At 38.1% G+C, this 22,857-nt stretch overlaps 1 protein-coding gene across 10 annotated transcripts in view; it reads left to right on the forward strand.

Moving 5' to 3' along the window:
• Positions 1 to 1,474: 1,474 nt before the first annotated feature.
• Positions 1,475 to 22,857, forward strand: part of YTHDC2 (YTH domain containing 2) — a 104,841-nt gene continuing 83,458 nt past the window's right edge. For 9 of the 10 annotated variants that reach the window (XR_006216016.1, XR_006215998.1, XR_006215997.1 and 6 more), the window contains exons 1-9: positions 1,475 to 1,806; positions 3,005 to 3,095; positions 10,620 to 10,816; positions 12,134 to 12,333; positions 15,657 to 15,823; positions 16,340 to 16,442; positions 17,335 to 17,491; positions 21,221 to 21,328; positions 22,664 to 22,812. Coding sequence is in view for 1 of the 10 variants with exons in the window: in XM_042982477.1 (XP_042838411.1) it covers positions 1,626 to 1,806; positions 3,005 to 3,095; positions 10,620 to 10,816; positions 12,134 to 12,333; positions 15,657 to 15,823; positions 16,340 to 16,442; positions 17,335 to 17,491; positions 21,221 to 21,328; positions 22,664 to 22,812 (1,353 nt within the window). In the remaining 9 variants the exon portion in view is untranslated. Of the gene's footprint in view, positions 1,807 to 3,004; positions 3,096 to 10,619; positions 10,817 to 12,133; positions 12,334 to 15,656; positions 15,824 to 16,339; positions 16,443 to 17,334; positions 17,492 to 21,220; positions 21,329 to 22,663; positions 22,813 to 22,857 lie in introns of those variants that run through there. The other variant, XR_006216017.1, reaches the window with a different exon arrangement.

Consider the following 22,857-nt stretch of genomic DNA (forward strand, 5'->3'; position numbering starts at 1 on the left):
ATATTATCTACCATCTGAGTTTTGTCTTGGAATGAAGCTGGCCTTCATTTTCTGCTTATTCAGAACTCATTCTAGTTGCCAACCAACCAAAGAGATTAGGAGTTCAAGGATTATGAAGAAAGTTTTCAGAGGGTAGAGATGAACAATCCCAATTCCAGATTCTAAAATATGGCTAACCAATGAATATTTCTCTGCAGTTTTTAGTTGCTGATGAAACCAACAAACAAGATAACCAAGGTTCCTGCGCTTGAGCCTATATTCTAATGAAAAGAGCAAATTATAAATAAATAAAATAATTTCAAACAGTGGTGAGAGTGATAACAGATTGATGTGAGAGAGCCTGTCTAGGTAACTGAGTCCTGCCTTAAATGACAAGAAAGAGGCATCCACATGGGGTACTGGGAGGAAGATTGTCCTAAGTAGGAGGAAACTATTCAAAGTGGAGAGTTCCCCTGACGGTAATGAACTTGGTGTGTACAAGGGAAAGAAAGAAAGTAGTGCATTTGAGCACTGTTAAGTGAACATGAGAGTGGTGGAGATGAGATTCCTTGGAGGTAGGGCAGAGGCCAGTTCAGGCAGGGTCCTGAGACGGTCATGGTAAAAAATTGAGGGTTTTTAGTAGTTGCAATGGAGCACTACTGGAGTGCTTTATGTAGGAGGGTTATCCTACCTGGCTTATATTTTTAAAAAGATCACTCTGGTTGCTCTCTGCAGAATGAATCATGGGAAGGCCCGAGTGGAAGCAGTTAGGGTGGCTGTGACTAGGTTTATGTTAATGGAGTTGTATACAAGCAAGTCCAAACTCTCACAATCTTTGACCTTCCAAAATAAAGGGTTCCACCTTCCTATTCCATCATCTCAACTAACACTTATAACTATCATCTAACCATGTACTTGTTTATTGTCTGTCATTCTCATTTAGGATGGTCACATAAAATACGAGCGCTCTGTTAAAACTGCATTTCAGGTAGAATAACGTATTTTTACTATAGGTGTTCCCAAATATTGCATGGGAAATTCGAATACTAAAAAAACTATTCGTCACCTGAAATGCTAACAGACTGGGCAGCCTGCATTTTTATGAGCTAAATCTGGCAACCTGACCCCCACTAGAATGTGAGTTCCATACGGGCAGGAACCACGTCTGTCCGGGCCCCAACGTACGCCTTGGGCTTAGCGTAGTGCCTGTCGGAACACGGTGGGAGCGCACACCTGCTCACGGAATGAATTAAAAAAGGATTTAAGGAAAGAATGAGTCAGTGAATAAAAGGCTGCACGAGAGCCCCTTGGTGCGGGGGACCTGTGGGTGGGCACGCGGGAAGACAGAGAAAACCGAGATTGGCCTGCGGCAGCGGGGAAGCGGGCGCGCTGAGGTCACCGGCGCCTGCGGCCCCGGTGACGTCATCACGCCCGCGCTGCAGGCCTCGCCTGGGCTTCAGCGGCGCCGGCTCCTCCTCTGCTGTTGTGGTGACGGGGTAGGGGGTGGGGGTGGGGTCTCTGGTGACCCCGGCCCAGCGCAGACAGTCTGCGGAGCGGTCCAGTCCCGGCGGTGGCCTTCTGCGCCTGTCATTGACCGTCAGCCGGCAGGCCTGGCCGCTCCCCCGAGGGGAGAACTTTTCAGGGCCATGTCCAGGCCGAGCAGCGTCTCCCCGCGGCCGCCCGCGCCTGGCGGCGGGGGCGGCCCCGCTCCGTGCGGTCCTGGGGGCGGAGGCCGGGCAAAGGGGCTGAAGGACATTCGTATAGACGAGGAGGTGAAGATCGCAGTCAATATCGCTCTGGAGCGCTTCCGCTACGGGGACCAGAGAGGTGAGGTTCCTGACAGGGACCCCGCCGGCTGCCCCGCCTCCCCCAAGCCCGGGCCCACCGAGTGAAGGGGCTGCCTCAGAGGTGGGAGGGCAGACCCGGGCCGTCCCCCGTCCCGGCCCCCACGGCGGCCGGGGGCCACGCTTGGTGGCCCTCTGTGGGATGCGCGGCGTCCTGCGCGTCTGCAGGGTGAAGGCACTTGCCCGGCATTAATCAGGTGAAAAGAGTCGGGTTGCTCCTTTACAGGGGGCGTTTCTTTCCCCAGAGAGAGGCCTGTAGGCAGCCTGGGGCGGCTTAGCCACAGCTTTTAGGTATTGGTAAGCCCCTACTTTTTTTTTTTTTTTTTTTTTTTTTTTTTTTTTTTAAAGGAAATTGTGGCAGCCTTAGCGGAGGCATGTTTAAGCTACAGAAGTAGAAGAGAAGGAAATCAGGCAAATAAATGCATTGGGAACACGTAGTGCATTGTTTACATCCCGATAGCATCACCCTTAAACACTTAAAAACAATCAGACTTTGGTAGATGAAACGTTTCTCACACCTCTTAGGGTTAGAAGGCTGCTCGTCCTGGGTCACGCAGTGCAGAACGGGCAGCCGACCCGCGGTCATCAGTACAGCATATTGAGTGCCCAGTCCGGTTTGCTGGCCTAAATAGGGTACCCGTTCGTTAACCCGGAGTTTACGGTCCCGAACAGGCAATGACCTGGACAGAGTGAACTTACATTACACAGAGCCTCAGCAATAGTGTTTAACAACAAATCCAGTCTGAGATAAGTCTGTACCGTTTTGAAAGCAAGACCATGTGGAGTTTGACGTTGAGCATTCATAATGCTTGAGCATACTTCATCATGGAAGGAAGTGAGCCTTTTGTTAATGAAGCCAGTAAGGACTTAAGTTAAAAGAGTAAAATATGTTCATCAGTCATCGTACCAATTGAAGATTCCAGCCCAAATAAGAGTAATCTTTGGTGAACATTAGAGCCTTCTATCATATGTTTCTGTAATTTTTACTAATATCACAATTCTGGCAGACATTTAGTAGTTCTTGAATTAATATCTACTTTTCACATAACCTATAAATTTGATTATTTGTATGATTTTTTTCATATTTTACATTTATGTGTCTATATTGAAGTACCTTGAAAGAAAATTGTATATTCCCAAATGGTACTTTGTGTTTTTTTTTTTTCTTTTTTTTCATGTAGAAATGGAATTTCCTTCCTCTTTGACCAGTACTGAAAGAGCCTTTATTCATCGATTGAGTCAGTCTCTTGGTTTGGTTTCTAAAAGTAAAGGGTAAGCTGATAGTTTTTCTTATTTAAAAAGAATTATTTGCCAAAAAAAGAGAAGTGTTTCTCTTGAAGTAGTTATTACTGTTTTAGATTCACATTCTTAATTATACTGTATGTAGATAAACTGATTCATGTCTGTACCAAACTCAGCTTTTTCCTTTTCCTCTTATCCTTCCCTCTTTTGTTTTCCCTTAGAGATTAAATAAATAAATAAATAAATAAATAAAATTTAAGATGTAAGAAAAATAGCTTAAAAGATGAAGTTGCTTGCTTGAGGAGGATGTTTTCTTTTTTCATAGAAACTAAGTCTCATTTTTTAAAAAGAGTGGATGGACTAAAGATAGTAAGTACAATTATTTACAGAACTATTTCTTTTAAGGTTACCATACTGTAGTGGTAATTTTAGAATACATAATCGTTTTCTTTCCTACCAACTTAAGAATCTTATGATTAGAAATGATTAAATAGAATGGACCAGGAAGAAACAGTATATTTTTTTCAGAGTCCCTCATCTGTAGGGGGGAAAAAGTCACTTGAACCATCCAAATTGAAGAACTCTAAAATTATGTGGAATGATTTCATTTTGGGAATAAGGATGGTGGGGTTGATATATAGCAGAGTTTCTTGGTATTGTCACTATGAACATTTTAGACTGGATAATTCTTTATTGTGGAAGGCTGTCTTGTGTATCGTAGGATATTTAGAAGTATATCTAACCATATTGATACGTGCCAGGAACACCTCCACCCACAGTTTTAACAACCAGAAATGCCTCTAGACATTGCCAGAATGTTCTGGGGAGCAAAATTGTGTCTGGTTAAGAGCCACCGAGAGGGGGAAAGGAAGATCAAATTTCAGCTTACCAGGGTTTAGGTTAAGAAGAGAGAAAAAAAATGACTGTTAGGTTAATATATTAATAAACAACAGGAATGTCTTAAGATGAAAGTATTTGGTGTAGGAATGTCTGGTATTTGAATGCCCACAGTGATACATTACTGAGTGACACGGGATTTAGCTTAGGTGAATGTGCCTTTTGTTTGTTTGTTTTTTGTTTCTGTGTTTCAGCTTTTATTTATTTATTTTTAATTTAATTTATTTTTTTAATTTACATCCAAGTTAGTTAGCATGTAGTGCAGCAGTCATTTCAGGAGTAGATTCCTTAATGCCCCTTACCCATTTAGCCCATCCCCCCTCCCACAACCTCCCTAGTAACCCTGTTTGTTCTCTGTATTTAAGAGTCTCTTATGTTTTGTCCCCCTCCCTGTGTTTATATTTTTCCTTCCCTTCCCTTCTGTTCATCTGTTTTCTATCTTAAAGGCCTCATAGGAGTGAAGTCATATGCTATTTGTCTTTCTCTGACTGGCTAATTTCGCTTAGCATAATACCCTCTAGTACCATCCACATAGTTGCGAATGGGGTGAATGTGCCTTTTGAACATTACTAAGGCCAGTGTGCAAAGCAATGGTTAGGTTTCAATCATGCCCATAGCATAGTCCTCTGTGTAGGTTAAATACAGCACTTGAAAATGAAAAGAGTACAGGGCCATAATCCTTTATCCAAGAATACCTGGACTAAGTAGATTTTGAGATTCAGATTTTAGGAACATTTTAGGATTTTTTTGCAGTATGTTATGTAATAACTCCTCGTAAGGTGCAGGCATCACCTTTAATCACAATATTTCTGCCGAAAAATATAGGCTGTTCACAGTAAGATAAATACTGGAAACAGCCTGTCAATGTAATCAGGTTTTGATACCAACTGAAGTTGTTGCTGTCAACTTTAAAACCGGCAGTTATTTTACCAGCAGAAGATGGGTTTCTTTGGAAGTAGAGAGTTGCCATGTGGGACAAGCAGGCTAGTGTACAAAACCATCCGAAAGTCCAACAAACAGAAGAGAGGAACATTATTTTATGGAGAAGAAGGAGGAAGTTGGGAGGGGTTGTTTTGAACAAAAGTCCATTGGAGAGAAGCAAGAAATTCAGGGTGATGTTGGTTTCTCAATTGGCTGGGTTGCTGGGGTGGTTGATTTCTTGTAGAAGATGCAGTGTACATCTTTTCCTGTTGGGGCTTGTAATTGAATCTACTTTCCTCTGGAGGAGTCTTCTGTTGGGTCTGTAATTGGCAATTTTTCCTGTAATTGACATGAGTGGTTTGGCTTTCCCTACCAGCCTCCTCTTCTAGCATCCCCAGTCCACTTTAATGAGGTTTCCTTTTATTAATTTTCACATTGCAAACTTAGAAAGATCTTCCAGTTTTCATTGTTGTTTGGGTTGAAGAGTTGCAGATACGAGGGGTGCCTGGGTGGCTCAGTCAGTTGGCTGAACATCCGACTTCCACTCAGGTCATGATCTCACAGTTTGGGGGTTCCGCCCTGCATTGGGCTCTGTGCTGACAGCTCAGAGCCTGGAGCCTGCTTGGAATTCTGTATCTCCTGCTCTCTCTGTCCCTCCCCTGCTTATTCTCTGTGTCTCTCTCTCAAAATATACAAACATTAAAAAAAATATTAAAAAAAAGTTGCTTTTAGAGGTTTCAGGTCTGTCTTAACAAATGTCTGTTGTAAAGCAGCTATATCATTTCTATGGTTAAACTTTTTTTTTAAATTTTTTTTTTAACGTTTATTTATTTTTGAGACAGAGAGAGACAGAGCATGAACGGGGGAGGGTCAGAGAGAGGGAGACACAGAATCTGAAACAGGCTCCAGGCTCCGAGCTGTCAGCACAGAGCCCGACGCGGGGCTCGAACTCACGGACCGCAAGATCATGACCTGAGCCGAAGTCGGCCATTTAACTGACTGAGCCACCCAGGTGCCCCTAAACTGGTTTTGAATTATAAATAGTTAACTTCGAAATGACCATTAGAAATTACTCTTAGAGGGGTGCTTGGGTGACTCAGTCGGTTAAGTGTCTGACTCTTGATCTCAGCTCAGGTCTTGATCTCAGGGTCGTGAGTTCAAGCCCTGTGTGGGACTCTGTGCTGGGTATGGAGCCTACTTAAAAAAAAGAAAAGAAAAAGAAATTACTCTTAGTAAAGAAGTCCATTGGAATAGTCTACCTCTGTTTTTGTTCAGTAGCATAACTGTTTAAGGGATGATCCAGAATGGAGAAACCTGGGGAAAGGTAGAGAGCAAGATAGAAGCTATCAGGACAAGAAAAGGTGGGTGAGAAAACACTGAAGAGACAGAGAGAGGAAAAAAGATGCTAAGGGAAACAAGGCAACCCTGCCTTCTTATCTAGTCCATAGTTCCTATTCCTAGTGCTCTGCAAGCCCTCTTAGGATATTTCTTAGTGCTTTCCCTCCCCAATTTATCATTGATTAAAGGTAGTATAGTGTTTATCTAGTGTTCCTTGTGATTTTCAAATGCCTTTACTTGTTTTCATATGTATGAAGAACTTCTTACACGTTCTTTCTTTTTATTTGCATGAGAATGTGTACGTGACTTATATTTTCATGGGTTTTTCTGTTCACTTTTGAGTAAACGTTTTTTTTTTTTTTCTTTCTTCCCCCAGTGCCTAGCATAACTTCATTAACTTAATAAGATAGTTTTTCTGCCTTTTTTTTTTTTTCTTTTGTACCTGGCATCATGGTTCCTTAATATGTATTTGAGAGAGAGCCTGTGGAGGAAAAGGCAGGAAACCTGGATTTGACTCCTAGTCTCTTACTACCTGGTTCTCTAGCTTTGGTCATGGCCCTTAGCTTAAAAAAAAATTTTTTTTTTTTTAATGTTTATTTACTTTTGAGAGAGGGAAAGAGACACAGAGTGTATGCTGGGGAGGGTCAGAGAGAGAAGGAGACACAGAATCCGAAGCAGGCTCCAGGCTCTGAGCTATTAGCATAGAGGCCTACACGGGCTCAAACTCCCAAACTGAGATCATGACCTGAGACGATGTTGGACGCTTAACCAACTGAGCCACTCAGGCGCCCCTAAGTAGGTTATTTAATCCTCACAATAGTCTTAACCAGTAGATTCTATTAATAATGTCTGGTACCTGTATAACAGATGGGACAGTTCAGGATTGGAGAGGTTAAGTGATTTTCCCCAAGGTCACATGGCTAGTGAGTGGCAGAGCCAGGATTTGAATATAGTTAATGTTTAGTTTTTGATGTTTACAGTGAGTTCATGGTGATGTCCTAGGAGCAGTGAGCAGTTAAAATCGAATTATTAGATAGGTCTCATCTTTAAGTTGCTTATAGTCCAAAGTCACAGAATGAACAAATGTACCACAATTATAGTGTCCATGATATGAGAGCAGCTTTGTTTAGGGACAAAGCTAACTGGTTGGTTTATTAATTTCCACATAGTCATAAAATAAAGTACAAATTAGGATGATAATAGACTTTAATAAATCTGCAATTCTGTATTACAGTATGAGGAAGAAAATGGTTTGGAGTTAGGTCTTTGCATCTTTCTGCATAATGGAAGTATAAACTAAGGAAATAGGAAATTACACATTTGCAAAGCATCATACAAATATGTATTATTTTTTGAGAGATTAGGTCCTTGGTGGTTGTGAACTTTTTAAGTCATTTCAGATTTTGGCTCCTTAGCTGATTTTTTAAAGTGTCTATGGATTTGGAGAGTGGAGAATAATAAGGCATAGGGTGGTATTTGAGTTAAGTGTTGAGTAACATACTGTGTAAATTGATAAATTGATTAATATTAAAATTGCATCAAATTTGATGAGTTATTTTTCCTTAAAAGGAAGCCAAAACTTAATTATAGCATGTATTGATTACTTTCACACTTTGAAAGTTAGATACTATGATGTTCATGCCTATAATTTTAGCACATTTACTTTTATATTAAAAATTGCATATGGAGCTTACATTTCATTATTTGAAAAAATTATTTGTGGCATTAATGTATTTAGCATCTCTTCCACATTATGCGGCTAGTTTCTAGTTAACTTTGCTTTGAAAAGGAGTCTCTCTTTTTTTTTTATTATTTTTTTTAATGTTTATTTATTTTCTTGAGAGACAGAGTACGAGCAGGGGAGGGGCAAAGAGTAAAACACAGAATCTAAAGAGGCTCCAGGCTCTGAGCTGTCAGCACAGAGCCGGATGCGGGGCTTGAACTTACAAGTGGTGAGATCATGACCTGAGCCGAAGTCGGACGCTCAACCGACTGAACCACCCAGGTGCCCCTGAAAAGGAGTCCCTTAATGGTTTTGTTCAAAGAGTAGTGCCAATTTGGGATGAAAGCAAAATGAGACCTCAGCGTGTTTACATAGTAGGACAGATCTCTGCTAGATTGAATGTTTTCATCCTCAAAACAACGATGCAAATATTTTACCAAACATTTCACTCATCTTTTTATCATTTATCAGTGTCACCGTGGAGCTAAATATGGTAGGAATGAGCACTGAGAGCTACAAGTAGAATCTTTTACTAAAACATGAAAACTACCAAGTTGATAATACCTTTCTGCCCCCTCACCTATGTTCAAAGTGAATTCAGTACATTTTGAATGGTAATGGTTGAGTACTCACACATGCTTAGTTTGGGTTCTTTTTGTACATAAATGATGTATTCTTAGTAGGCAGCCTCTGTTAGGAAAGTTTGAATCTGACTGATTTTAGTTGTGAGCTTATTGAGGAGAGTATGTTTTACTTAACTGTAATCCCGGCTTCTAGCATAGCACCTGGCATAGAATAGGGGCTTAATATATGATTAATGATTGATTGAATGAATGGAATAAAATTAGTCACAGGTGAAATATAGCATAGCTTTCCCAAGACAACTTCCAAGAAAATTAAAGCATCTTGGAACTGACAGAAATAGTAGAGATTTTTGAATTAAGTTGTATACAGTGTCAGAGAGATAAAATGGTTTTTGATCACACAGCTAGTTAGTTGAAAGATTTTTTACTAGGTGAACACAAGCCTTCCGAGTCTTGCTCTAGTGATCATTCCAGCACACTTCCAGCCCTCTGTAGTTAAAATTTTTATGAAGTAAATGGGGAATGGATGATTAAGTCTATAACGACTGTGCTGAATTTTCAGAAAGGTCCATAGAAAAGAACCTACTACAGAGATCATCTTTTAGAATCCAGCAATTGTCATTTACCATGGAAATAACTGGAATTCCTAGATCAGGTTAAATTTAGTTACTTCATTTTTATCCCATAATTTCAAGATGACTAAACACTTTTTAAAAAGCAGATGACAGCACCGAAAGCTTATAATCCATTAAAGCATTCCATAAAACGTTTCCAGAAATTAAAAACCTTGGTAAATCAAAAGCCTCACTTAAGAAGTCTTAGAGAGCTAAAACTGTATAGGTTAATCTCCAGTTTTATGTTATTTTTACGGTGAAGATTTTGTTGAAAATTTTAAATCTAATGAAAATTAGAAAAACTGTACATATACTTACCATTGTATTTGTGGCTTTGTTGCTCATTTCTGTAATATAATAGTGACATTAACAAATGATAGAACCTTTTATGAAGTATTTTGGGTAACTTTTTAAAAATAAGTGATTTTTTTTTCCCCAGACTAAAACTATAATAACAGCTTTAATTCATTTAATGCTTATTCTGCTCAACTTACTCAAACATTAACAGATGTTTTCCCTTAACATGCATTATCTTATTTAATCATATGAATAATCATTTGAGGCAGGTATTATTATTATCGTAGGCTCAGAGCTGTTAAATAATTTGCTTATGGTCCCAACAACTACTAAGTGGTAGAGCTAGGATTCAAACCCAGGTTGGTATGCTTTTAGAGCTTGCGCTCTTTTCTAGTACTATATCGTACTGGATTATAGACATGCATTATTAAACCATTCAAAACACGTTTGAGGACTTCCTGTGTGTCTAACATTATACCTAGTACTCTAGAAGCTACAAAAGTCAAAAAAGACATTGTCAGTCTGGATCAGTTGAAGAAATAAATATACCTACATCAAATCACTTGAGAACTGTTATAAATCACCATTACCTTATAACTGAAGGCTAGAGCCAGAAGCTTTGAAAAATTTTTTTCTCCCCATATGCATATAAAAATACTTATCAGTAATGTTGATTTATGCTTTTTTGGTCCAACCACTAAGCTTGGTTCTTTTAACAGGTTTTCATGGGATGTGACATTACCAGCATACTATGGAAACGTTCAGTGGGATATATTAGTCTGGACAGTGAACCATAACTTTTTAATGATCATTTTTAGATTCTGTTGTTCAACAGATTGGTTTTCTCCCTCTGTATGCTTCCAGCATATATTAACTGGTGATGTTTCATCCACCATGAAGTCTGCTAAGACTAGACTTTAACATTTGTGGGTAAGTAAGCCATTTTTGCAGTTTAAAAACTGGATTGGTAGCATTTTGAAACTTTAATTGAAAATGGTCTTTTGGCCACTTCAGCACCAAACCCCTCCTTATTGAATTTTTGGGGATTTTCAGCATCTTCTCACAAAGCATTTTGATTTTTTCCAATGTTTTGCTTAAGACGTGTTGCCTAAGTAGGCATACATCATATGTGAACCAATTGACTATATATAGTAAATAAATGATTTTTATTAATATTCAGAAAGGGAGCAAATAGATACCTAACTGTGAAGAAGAAAGATGGATCAGAAACAGCTCATGCAATGATGACCTGTAATTTGACTCATAATACAAAACATGCTGTTAGGAGCCTAATTCAAAGATTTCCTGTCACCAATAAAGAGCGTACTGAACTTCTGCCTAAAACAGAAAGAGGAAATGTGTTTGCAGTTGAAGCTGGTATGTATTTTCTGGGGGAGCTTCCTTGTTTATCCTATTAATTGATGACTGTTCTTTTTCCATTTTAAATTAATTAAAAAAAACACTAAGATGCAGTAAGATTTCTCAGTTTGAATAGTCTGTTAGAAATGATGAAGAACTGTGAAAATTTGGGAATGAAATGCAGTGTTAAGGCATGTCATGAAGTTAGACAAATCTTTAAGTGTCACAGTAATAGCTATCATTTTTGGAGCACTTATTGTGTGCTAGGCAGGATACTAAACTCTTTATAGAGGGCCTCATAGCAACCCTCCCAAGGTAAGAATTTCCTCTATTTCAAGGGTGAGTAGACTGGGGTGCAGAGCAGTAAAATAAATTGTTCAAGGCTACTCAACCAGCCCATAAACTGCAGAGCTGGGATTTGGCTCCAAGGTCTGGACTTTGCTGTATTAACGTTGCCGAGGCACGCTAATGAGTGCGATTTTGAACTGGGGCTTTAGCTTCTGGTAAGAGGACAGAGTCTTCATTACACTAACTTGCTGAAAGCTAGATAAATGATACATTTAGGTTATAGAATGAAGCTGTAATTTTATTATTTGGAAAAATAACTTCCTAGTGAGAAAACCATTAATAACCTAAAGCAACAGATTTCATAATTTCCATCGTCTGTTGGAGTAGGTTTGCAGAGTGTATCAAACACATGGTCTTAGATAGCGAGGGAATTAAGTTTTAAATACATGCACACAAAAATGTTTTGAATTATGTGAAGAATATAAAACATTATGCTTTTTTATTCTTGTCTTATTAATTAAATGTAGCTGTTGGCAAAAATTCTCAATTAGGAAATTTGTTAAGCGTTAGGACTTTATGTTTACACATATCATTCTATCTGTTCACATAAATCTTACATAGTTAGCTTTAAACACAGAGAATATTTTTCTTTTCATAACGTGTTTTCATATTGTACATAACAGACTTTATAAATAATGCACATTGTTACCTACTTACAAAATTTTAATTTTTTGTGTGTAATTATTGATAGAAGCAAGCCTGAAAACTGTTTTAGGATATCAGAATCACGTTTTATTTTTAATGGGTATGGAGTGATTGATTTTTGTTTGTAAATGTTATGCATGAGAAATACTTTTAGAATTTGCTTTCTAATTACTACTGAAATTTATAACTTATTTTTTAAAGAATGTTAAGCATAGAGTACAACACTAAGCTATTGCTTGCTAACTTTATACAGACTGAAGAGAGAAATTACTTATCTTTGTGTGTAATGCTTTTTAAAAAATGTTGATCATAAATGTTTTTGTTTTTTGTTCATTTTCAAAGAAAACCGGGAAATGAGCAAAACGAGTGGGCGACTCAACAATGGCATACCTCAGATTCCAGTGAAAAGAGGAGAATCTGAATTTGATTCTTTCAGGCAGTCTCTGCCAGTGTTTGAGAAACAAGAAGAAATTGTTAAAATAATTAAAGAAAATAAAGTAGTTTTGATCGTAGGAGAAACTGGGTCTGGAAAGACTACACAGGTTGGTTTCTTCTTTGTTGTTTATGGAAGAAAAAATATTTTTTTCCACATGGCAGTTTTATAACAAATTTATACTACATGTATTTTAACAAAAACAACCCCTTTTGGGTACTTTAATGTTTATTTCAAAAATAAATTGTTACTGGGAGTATGTTTTGAGAATTGGTAGAAAGGAAATGTTTTAAAATATTTTTAAACTAGCACCTTGGGCCTCCATTTAAATAGAAGCGGGGATGTGGTTTGGCCTCATGAAAGGAATATGGACTGGGCTAGTCTTGTTAACCTCTGTGAGCGGGAGCCCTCATTTGTAAAATGGAGCTAATACTTGCTCCCGTTCACCATGACTTTTAGAGAGGTCTATAAAGTGCCTGTCAGTGTTTTGTGCATAGGAGTTAAACTAACAGCAATATTAATAATACCAAACGTTAATATAAAGTTGACTGTAGACATTGAGGCTTGCGCAGGTCCCAACCTGTCTGTGGTTTGGGGTTGCTATCTGCCTCATAAAGGAAAGTAGAGGGTTTATCTTCTGGGAAGACAAAGTCGTCTTCTCCTCTGAAAAAGCCTCCTACATAGTTAGCTTTGGCTTTTCTGGGAATAGGGAGGCAGGGATTGAGGCCTCCTGAGTCTGGGTTTTCAGCTGAGGTAGAGAAGACCGTGTTTATAACCAGAAAAGTATTTAGTGGTGTTTTAAATATTATGCCTACATGCCTGTTATCTGTTAGATATCCTAAAAATGATTTCTCTCAGTTTTTTGTTTGCTCTGTAGCTTTACTTTATGGTATCTTGTGTATTAGCTTTACTAATTATTTATTTAGTCACATCTGTCAATCTTTTTTTTAGGGCTTTGAGCCATGCTGAGAAAGGCATTTCCTATCCCAAGATTAAAAACCATTTTCCTATAAATACTTTATTCTAGTATTTTTGTATTTATAGTTTTAAAAATCCATCTGGAATTTATAATATCATGTCAGGTAGGAATCCATCTTACTGTTTTGTTCATGTTAATATCTAGTTGTTCCGATATAATTTTTATTTAATTATCTTTTCCCCCCTCACTTAAGGTAGCACTTTTGATCAAACGAAGTTTCTGTAGTACTTGGGTCTATTTCTGGAATTTTTGTTATCTGTCTTTAATTATTTTTGCACCAGGATCCCTCTTTTTTGCTTTTTGTCGTTTTACAGTATGTAGCATAATATTCCAGTTTATTATCTTCTCTTCTTAAATATTTCCTAAGAGAAAATTATTTCCTTAAATATTTCCTATTTGTGTTCATTTATGCTTCTGTATAAACTAGTCAAGTTTAAAAAAATCCTAGAGGCTGAAACATGCATGAAATGATGCTCTCTCTCTCACTTACAGTTAAATGAAATCAAAACAATGATTATATTTTTCAACTATCAGAGGGGCAGAAACTAAAACATTACGATACATATTTGCATAGGTGTTGGGAAAACAGCATCTTCTGCTTTATGGGCAGGGTATAAATTGTTTGGAGGGCGATTTGATAATACTTCTCTCCAATATAAATTTACATACTCTTGGGGTGGCTGGGTGGCTCAGTTGGTTTAGTATCTGACTCTTGATTTCAGCTCAGGTAATAATCCTGGGGTCATGGGATCTAGCCCTGTGTTGAGCTCTGTGCTGAGCATGGAGTCAGCTTGGGTCTCTCTCTCTCTCTCCCTCTGCCCCTCTCCCCTGCTCTCTCTAAAACAAACAAACAAACAAAACCCACCTTAAAACATTTACATGCTCTTTCATCTGACCTGTGTGTGTGTGTGTGTGTGTGTGCACACACACACACACACACACACCTTTTTTTTTTAATATTCATTTTTGAGAGAGAGAGAGATCACGAGCAGGGGAGGGGCAGAGAGATAGAGAGAGAGAGACAGACAGACAGACACAGAATCCAAAGCAGGCTCCAGGCTCTGAACTGTCAGCACAGAGCCCAGTGTGGAGCTTGAGCCACAAATCATGAGATCATGACCTTAGCCAAAGTTGGACGCTTAACCGACTGAGCCATCTAGGTGCCCCTGCATATATATCTTTATAAAAGTTTGTGAAGATAGATATTCACTGCAGCAGTTTTTATAATAGCAAGCAGTAATATCAGTAACTTAAAAAAACTAGAAATTATTTAACATGATATTTGTTAAATTATAGCACATCCCTAGGATGGAATATTCAGCTATTAGAATGGATTAGGTAGATCTGAGTATTAAGTGAAATCTGCAAATTTTATAAACATTAAGTACGGTAATCGCTTTGTGTGAATAAAAGCCTGTTAATATACACAAATATTCTAAATTGTGTAAACACTTTTTCCCTGAAACAGTTCATAAGAAGTAGTAGTTATTTTTTAAAAATAGTTATTTTTGAAAGAGAGAGAGGGAGGGAGAGAGAGAACGTGAGTGGGGAAGGGGCAGAGAGAGAGGGAGACACAGAATCTGAAGTAGGCTTCAGGCTCTGAGTTGTCAGTACAGAGCCTGATGCGGGACTTGAACTTATGAAATGTGAGATCATGACCGGAGCCAAAGTCAGATGCTTAACTGACTGAACCACCCAGGCGCCCCAATAGTAGTTACTTTTTTGGAGAATACTGGTAGTGGTACGGTAAGAAAGACTTACTTTTTAAGTCCTTCTGACATGTACATCCCAGTATTAGGCTATTTTTGTTTTCTTTATGCTTTTCACTATTTAAAAAAATTCCAGTGGAATTTTGATTGTTGTTTCATTGACTTTATAGAATAATTTGGATAGAATTGACATTTTTGAAGTATTGATTATTTCTATTCAAGATTGTGTCCTATTTATTCAGTTAGTGTTTTTTAGTTGTATTTTATATTTGTGGAATTTGTTTTTGTGCAAGCCTTATTTCTCTGTGAATTTGGTTTTTTTACAAAATTTTTTTTAAAGTTTATTTATTTATTTGAGAGAGTGAGCAGGGGAGAGGCAGAGATAGAGATAGAATCCCAAGCAGGCGCCTTGCTGTCAGCACAAGAGCCTGAGGTGGGGCTCGATCCCAGGTACTGTGAGATCATGACCTGAACTGAAACCAAGAGTCAGATGCTTAACCAACTGAGTGCCCCTGTATGAATTTGTTTTTAGTATTTTCATTTTAGTTTCTCTTGTGAATCAGATCTTTGAAAATTACATTTTCTAGCTGATTGTTAAGAGTTACATAAAAGTTGTTGATTTTATGATTATTTGGACACGTTACCAAACTTTTCTAATTCTAGTAGTTTTTCAGTTGTGATTGACTTGGACTTTCTGGGTATATAGTCATGTCATTTTATAGTACTTTAAAACTTTCATTTCAGATTCCTCAGTTCCTTTTAGATGATTGCTTTAAAAATGGTATCCCCTGCCGTATATTTTGTACCCAGCCAAGAAGGTTAGCAGCTATTGCTGTGGCTGAAAGAGTTGCTGCAGAGAGAAGAGAAAGGATTGGTCAAACGATTGGATATCAGATCCGATTAGAAAGCAGGTAACCATGGTTCTCCTGTAGCCTAGCATTCTTAGAAAAGATTAATGTTTATATGTCATTAAATAGGGACTATGTTAGTCGAAAAGTTAGATGATCATTTTGCTCCAAGTAAGTCTTTGATAGGATGTTGAGGTCATGTCTGAACTTCATAAGGTTTTGAATACATAGTTGAAGAAAGAGTTTGGGCCATGGATAAAAATCCCATTTCATAGGGGGATTTATGATCGAATACAAGTTATTTTGCCTCCTTAAGGTTTTTTTAAAAAAAAAATCTATTTAATGGTTTCTTAAAATAATTAATAAAAGGCTGTTAGTAATAAAAATTTTGTGAGTTCGTCAGGTATAAAATACATATTTCAATAACTTGGCTAATAAAGCATACAAACTGCTATGCTATATTAGTAACTTTAACATTTATAAAACTTACATATGAGATTAGCATTTAATGTAACCATGTTTTAATTACATTTATGAGTTGTAATTGTGTGCTTTATTTTTGTTTTTTTTTTTAAAAAGGGTTTCTCCAAAGACACTTCTGACATTTTGCACTAATGGGGTATTGCTTCGTACATTGATGGCGGGAGATAGTACATTGTCGACTGTGACACATGTTATTGTGGTAAGAATATTGCTGAGTTTTGCCGTATACAGCTCAGATTGCTTAAGAATTTGAATATGTAATTAATTATATTTTTAGAATAGAATAGGGGTGAAAGCCAGTTTTTTTTTGAACAGGTATTATAATGAAGTTACTTTTTATTGCCTGTAATTATTAGAAATAAATTTTACTTGTATTAAGTAAAGAATTCTTACCATTAGGTTTTATGAGGGCAAATTAAATGTATAGGTAGATTTTCAAAAAGTGCTTTTTATATGTGAAAATGATACAACTACTTAGTGTTCCTCAGAATGGGGTGAAAATTTTCTTTTTTTTCTCTCTCTGCTTAGTCATCTGATTCCACCTTTGGCTAATATGTATTTCCCAGTCCTCGCTTTATAGTCCTTTAACTTCATAGTTAAGCTGCTAAATTAAGTAGCTGTTGATGAAGTAGATGAATTACCACCTTATTAAAAAGTTGTAAGCTTTTATCCAGTTTGTGTCAGAAAACAATTAGATTAAGTTTTAGAAGCTTGCAATAAGCAGCTTTAGAAAACTTATTAGTTTTGTTCATTCAAACCAAAGGGCGCACCTGTACCCTGATGCTAATTGAAGCATGTTTAAATAGATTGTATATTTATCAAAAGTATGTTAAATTAGACTCCACTAATTCTGAATTTGTTGTAGTTTGTATGTCTTTTATATTATGTTAAGAGGCAGTGCTTTGTTTCAGTTGGTTGTTAATGTCTGATTATTTCTGAATTGTCCATAATACAACACTTTCACGAGTACCAATTGGCCTTGTTCACATTTAATTTGAATTACTATAAAACCCAGCAGCCCCATAATTTTAAAGGCTTAGTCATCCATAATGTTTTAACTATTCCATGGTTTTATTTTTTGTTTACTGCAGGACGAAGTACATGAAAGGGATCGATTTAGTGATTTTTTACTTACAAAGTTAAGAGATCTGTTGCAAAAGCACCCAACTTTGAAACTTATTCTTTCTAGTGCCGCCTTGGATGTAAATCTTTTTATAAGATATTTTGGAAGTTGTCCAGTGATCTATAGTAAGTTAAATTGTCAGATTTCTTCTAGGATTTTAATGAAAGTATACTTTTGGCATGATTATATTTATTGTAATAGGAATTGGGGAATGTTCTGAAGTAGAGTGCATCCATTTCTGTTTTCTCTGAGACCTGCCTCCTAATCATTCATCTGTATATATTTCCATCCTCTCCTTTTCCACCTATACTCGTTGATATTGTGTTGTGAGACAGTTTTTCATTCTTAAAAGGAAATGTGCTTTATTGTGGTCCTGTATCCTCCTTAAATTCTGTCCTACAGCTTCCCCTTTATTGCTAGACTCCTTGAAAAGAGCAGTCTACACTCCTGTGTTTACTTCCTGTGTACTTTTTTTTTTAATATGATTTTTTAATTTAAAAAAAACGTTTATTTATTTTGAGAGAGCGAGTGAGCAGGGGAGGTGTAGGGGTTGAGGGAGACAGAGGATCCCCAGCAGGCTCCATGCTGTCAGCACAGAGCATGATGCAGGGCTCGAACTTACAAACCGTGAGGTCATGACTTGAGCGGAAACCAAGAGTCAGACGCTTAACCGACTGAACCACCCAGGAGCCCCTAAGCAGCTATTTTAATATTTCATAATATGAATGTATCATGATTTATTTAACCATTTATTTTTGAACACTCAGATTGGTTCTAGACTCTGCTCATACCCCCTCCATAAACAGTGTTATAATAAACATCCTGTATGTATATCCTTATATACTGGTGCTCTTATTTCTAGGGATAGATTCCTGAAAGTACAATTGTTGAGTAAAAGAGTGTATCTGTTTTTAATTTTGACAGCTTTTGCCATTTTACTTTTTCAAAGAGCTGAGATGATTTATATTTCTGTAGTGTATGGGGCTGTTCACTCATGTATTGTTACCAGTATTGTTTTGATACTGATATAATTGCCAAGCCTACTATTTAAATTTTACACAAAAATCTTACTTAAATTTTCCATATTTCTCATGGTTGGCCCCTCTTTTTTGTATGTGAAATGCTCACATCCCAGAATTTATTTGACAACACTGTCTCCTAATTCTGCATTAGCACTTGTACCCTCATGGTCTCCTTGGTGGGCTTCTCTTTTGCATGGTGCTTATATATTGGTATTCTTTGGGATTATTCCCTTGATCCTTTTTTTTTTTTTCCTTCTTTCTCATTCATCTTCCCTTCCTTCTTCCTTCGTTTTCCTCTTCTTTCCTGGTCTGTGCTGTACTCTACTAGGTACTAGAGATGCGCAGGTAGTTTCCCTGGAAGCTCTCATTCATGCCTGTGGCTTCTACTTTCTTTTTATACTCATGGACCCTGAATCTTTGTTTCTGTTTATTTTTTGTTTATTTTGAACATTTTCTTTAAGTAAGCTTTATGCCCAGAGTGGGGCTTGAACTCATGACCCCCTGAGATCAAGAGTCCCATGCTCTACCAACTGAGCCAGCCGGGGGCTCCCTGAATCTTTGTTTCTAATTCAAACTGTTCTCCAGAGCTTTGGGCTTTGATGTCTTATAAGCAGCTCATTTCTAATATGTCCCAACCTAAATATTTAATCTCTTCTACAAAAATCTGTGTTGGAGCGCTTGGGTGGCTCAGTTGGTTAAGCATCCGACTTCGGCTCAGGTCATGATCTCGCGGTCCGTGAGTTCGAGCCCCACGTCAGGCTCTGTGCTGACAGCTCAGAGCCTGGAGCCTGTTTCAGATTCTGTGTCTCCCTCTCTCTCTGACCCTCCCCCGTTCATGCTGTCTCTCCCTGTCTCAAAAATAAATAAATGTTAAAAAAAAAATTAAAATAAAAATCTGTGTTGTCCGTTTTAGTTAATCATACCATCAAGCTAATCACCTACATCACAAACCAGTCTTTCTTACAAAACTTATACATCTGCTAGTTGAAAGCTCGTTTTGTCACCTCACATTTGACATGTCTAAAACCAAACCCCAGCTCCCACCAGCCAGTCTGTTGCTTTTAGCTTTGCTTGTTACCTTTGAGATTGACCTCATCATCTATCCGGTTTTGTGCGCCAGACATCTAAGAAACATGGTTGACCCTTCATATCATTCCTTCATATCCAATTTAATGCTGAGTTTTGTGTATTTTGCTTCCTATCTCTGGAGTCTGTCTCTTGTCCATTTTTATCATCACCAGTTTTATTCAAATATTGTTCTCTTTTACTTGAATTATCAGATGATAACCTGGTCTCTTCCATCCCCTCTGCTCTCTTATCTATCTGTCTGTCTATCTATCTATCTATCTATCTATCTATCTATCTATCTAGAGAGTGCACGCATGCACACAAGAAAGAGTGGGAGAAAGGCAGAGAGAGAAGAGAGAGAATACCAAGCACACTCCATGCTGTCAGCGTAGATGCGGGGCTTGATGTCATAATTGACCTGAGCCAAAATCAAGAGTTGGATGCCTAACCAACTGAGCCAACCAGGCACCCCCATTCCTCTGCTCTCTTTTATTTATTTTATTTAAAAAAATTTTTAATGTTTATTTATTTTTGAGAGGGACAGAGACAGAATGTGAGTGGGTTAGGGGCAGAGAGAGAGGGAGACACAGAATCTGAAGCAGGCTCCAGGCTCCGAGCTGTCAGCAGAGCCTGACGTGGGGCTCGAATTCATGAGCTGTGAGATCATGACCTGAGCCAAAGTCAGACGCTCAACTGATTGAGCCACCCAGGTGCCCCTTAATATTTGTTTATTTTTGAGAGAGAGAGAGAGAGAGAGAGAGAGATAGAGACAGAGAGAGAGAACATAAGCAGGGGAGGGGCAGAGAGAGAGGAAGACACAGAATCCAAAGCAGGCTCCGGGCTCTGAGCTGCCAGCACAGAGCCTGATGTGGGGCTTGAACCCACGAACCATGAGATCATGACCTGAGCCAAAGTCCGATGCTTAACCAACTGAGCCATCCAGGTGCTTCTCCTCTGCTCTCTTCTAAATCCGTGTTATCTACTGCAGCCAGAGTGGTCTTTTCTGACCTGGAATTCTGAGGATGTTGAGCACTCTGCTGAGCTTAAACTTTGGATAACCATTACCTCAGGATGAAGACCTAAATCCTTAATAAGGCTCACCTGTTTCTCCTGCCTCATCTCAAACTACAACCCCTCTTTACTCCCCATCTCCCACCATGTTCCAGTTAGCTTCGCCAATTAGTTTCTTGAAGACATCATACTCTTTCCCATCATAGGATCTTTGCATGTGCTTTTGTTTTCTTCATTGTATATTTCTTCTGCATACAGGTTAGTATTTCATTTACCCCTTCTCTTGGTCCTCATCTTCTCTGAGAGGATGATTTTCTTGACTCATTCAAATCCCCTATTATGTGATGGTATCCTGTGCTTTTCTCTGAGAGGATTTATTACAACTCTGTTTTCACATTTATATTCTGGATTATTGGATTAATGTCTGTCTCCCTTTCTAGCGTGTAAGCTTCAAGAGAGTAGGAGGCAGCTGTGTTTCTGCTTATGATTTGTATTCCTGGGGTCTGCCATGATGACAGACACAGGATAAGTAGATAGTAAACCCTAGAAAAGACAAGCAAATGAGCAGTTCTGTAAAATGAAAATCAGAATTATATTTAAATATAATGACATGACAATATCATGGGGATCACTTGACCTTTGGAATTGCTTTTGGATTTTTATACTCCAGTTCATTAACTCAGGATTCTCATGTTTTTATGTGCATCGTCTCTGTGATGCAAACTGAGTCTTTAAAGTATTCCTATTATTTAGTACAGGGAAGACCTTTTGAAGTAAAAGAAATGTTTCTGGAAGACATCTTAAGAACTACTGGATACACAAACAAAGAAATGTTAAAATACAAAAAGGAAAAACAACGAGGTAAGCTTTTTATCAAACAAATTTAAAACAAAAGTACTACTAGTACTAACTTTTTGGTCTTATCTTGTGGAGGTACAAGGACACTTGAAAGTATTTTTCCCTTGCACGTAATTGTATAAAATCATATTAGAGTTTGGTCCCAAGTATACCTGCTACGTGGTGGTTTATGTCCATAAATTATCATCTATAGAGAGGAATTGAAAGTGGATGCTGGGGGTGGAGGAGGGTGAGTGTGTCTGTATCCAGAGATGCAGCCACTGTTTTAAGGAGGCCGAAGACTATGTGCTGCCGAGTGTTTGACATGCCGCATACGGTAAGAATGCGACCCGCCACAGCACATTGCACAGGACCCGGATGGGGAGTAGGCAGGAGGCATTGAAGGGAGTGGCATGTGAGTAGTAACAGGTTCATCTGTGATACAAATGCCAAGTTTTCAAATCTTGATTTCGTTATGAATTGCGTCTGTGCTTACAACTTAGCGTTATTTGCCCATTAATACATCTCTTAATCACGACTTACAGTATATCTCAGCTTTGGAGTTAGGGTGAGGTTCTTCTTGGTTGCTTTTTTTTTCCGATTTTTTTAAATGTTTATTTTTGAGAGAGAGAGAGCATGAGCAGGGGAGGGGCAGAGAGAGAGAGGGAGACACAGAATCTGAAGCGGGCTCCAGGCTCCACTCTGTCAGCACAGAGCCTGACGTGGGGCTTGAACTCACTAACTGAGATCATGACCTGAGCCGAAGTCGGACACTTAACCTACTGAGCCACCCAGGCGCCCTTCTTCTTGCTTACTTTTAACTTCATTATTCGCAATATGAGATTTGGCTTCAAGCTTTGCTTCCTTTGTTTAGTCTGTGTGACCTTGGACAAGTATCTTAAGTTCTTTGGATTCTCCACTTGAATAAAAGCAGTGGGAATTAGCAATTCCTATTTCATATGTAGATCATAAAACTAGTAGATCTCTAAGCTTTTGAAGGTAAAAATTGTAGATCACTTGTACCTCAAACAATTGGCATTGGTGATAGAAGTTCAATGAATGGTTTTTCTACAAAGTGCTGTATGAATATTAGTCATTGTTTTAAGCAATATTTATAGTATGGCTCAAATAGTTTTCTTGAAATTTGGACTGACTTAGAAGTAAACTTCTCACCAATAACGTGGAATAGATGATGTATTTAAGCATAAACATTACTGGATGTTTCTCATTAATGTATTTTGAAAAAATAAAGCCAACTTTGAAGTATTTTCAGATTCACTTAATTTTTAAAAGCACAATATATTCCCCAACGTGAAGCATTTGTGTACTTTTTTTTTTCTGTTGTTGTTACTAATTTAGAAGAGAAGCAACAAACTACTCTTACAGAATGGTATTCGGCTCAAGAGAATACATTCAAGCCTGAATCTCAGAGGCAGAGAACTGTTCCGAATGTGACTGAAGAGTATGATTTGTTGGATGATGGTGGTGATGCTGTCTTCAGCCAGTTGGTAAGACCTTGTTGATTTCACACTGATATTTTGAGTGGAAATTGT

Source organism: Panthera tigris, chromosome A1, assembly GCF_018350195.1.
Source record: "Panthera tigris isolate Pti1 chromosome A1, P.tigris_Pti1_mat1.1, whole genome shotgun sequence".
NCBI classification, from domain to species: Eukaryota; Metazoa; Chordata; class Mammalia; order Carnivora; family Felidae; genus Panthera; species Panthera tigris.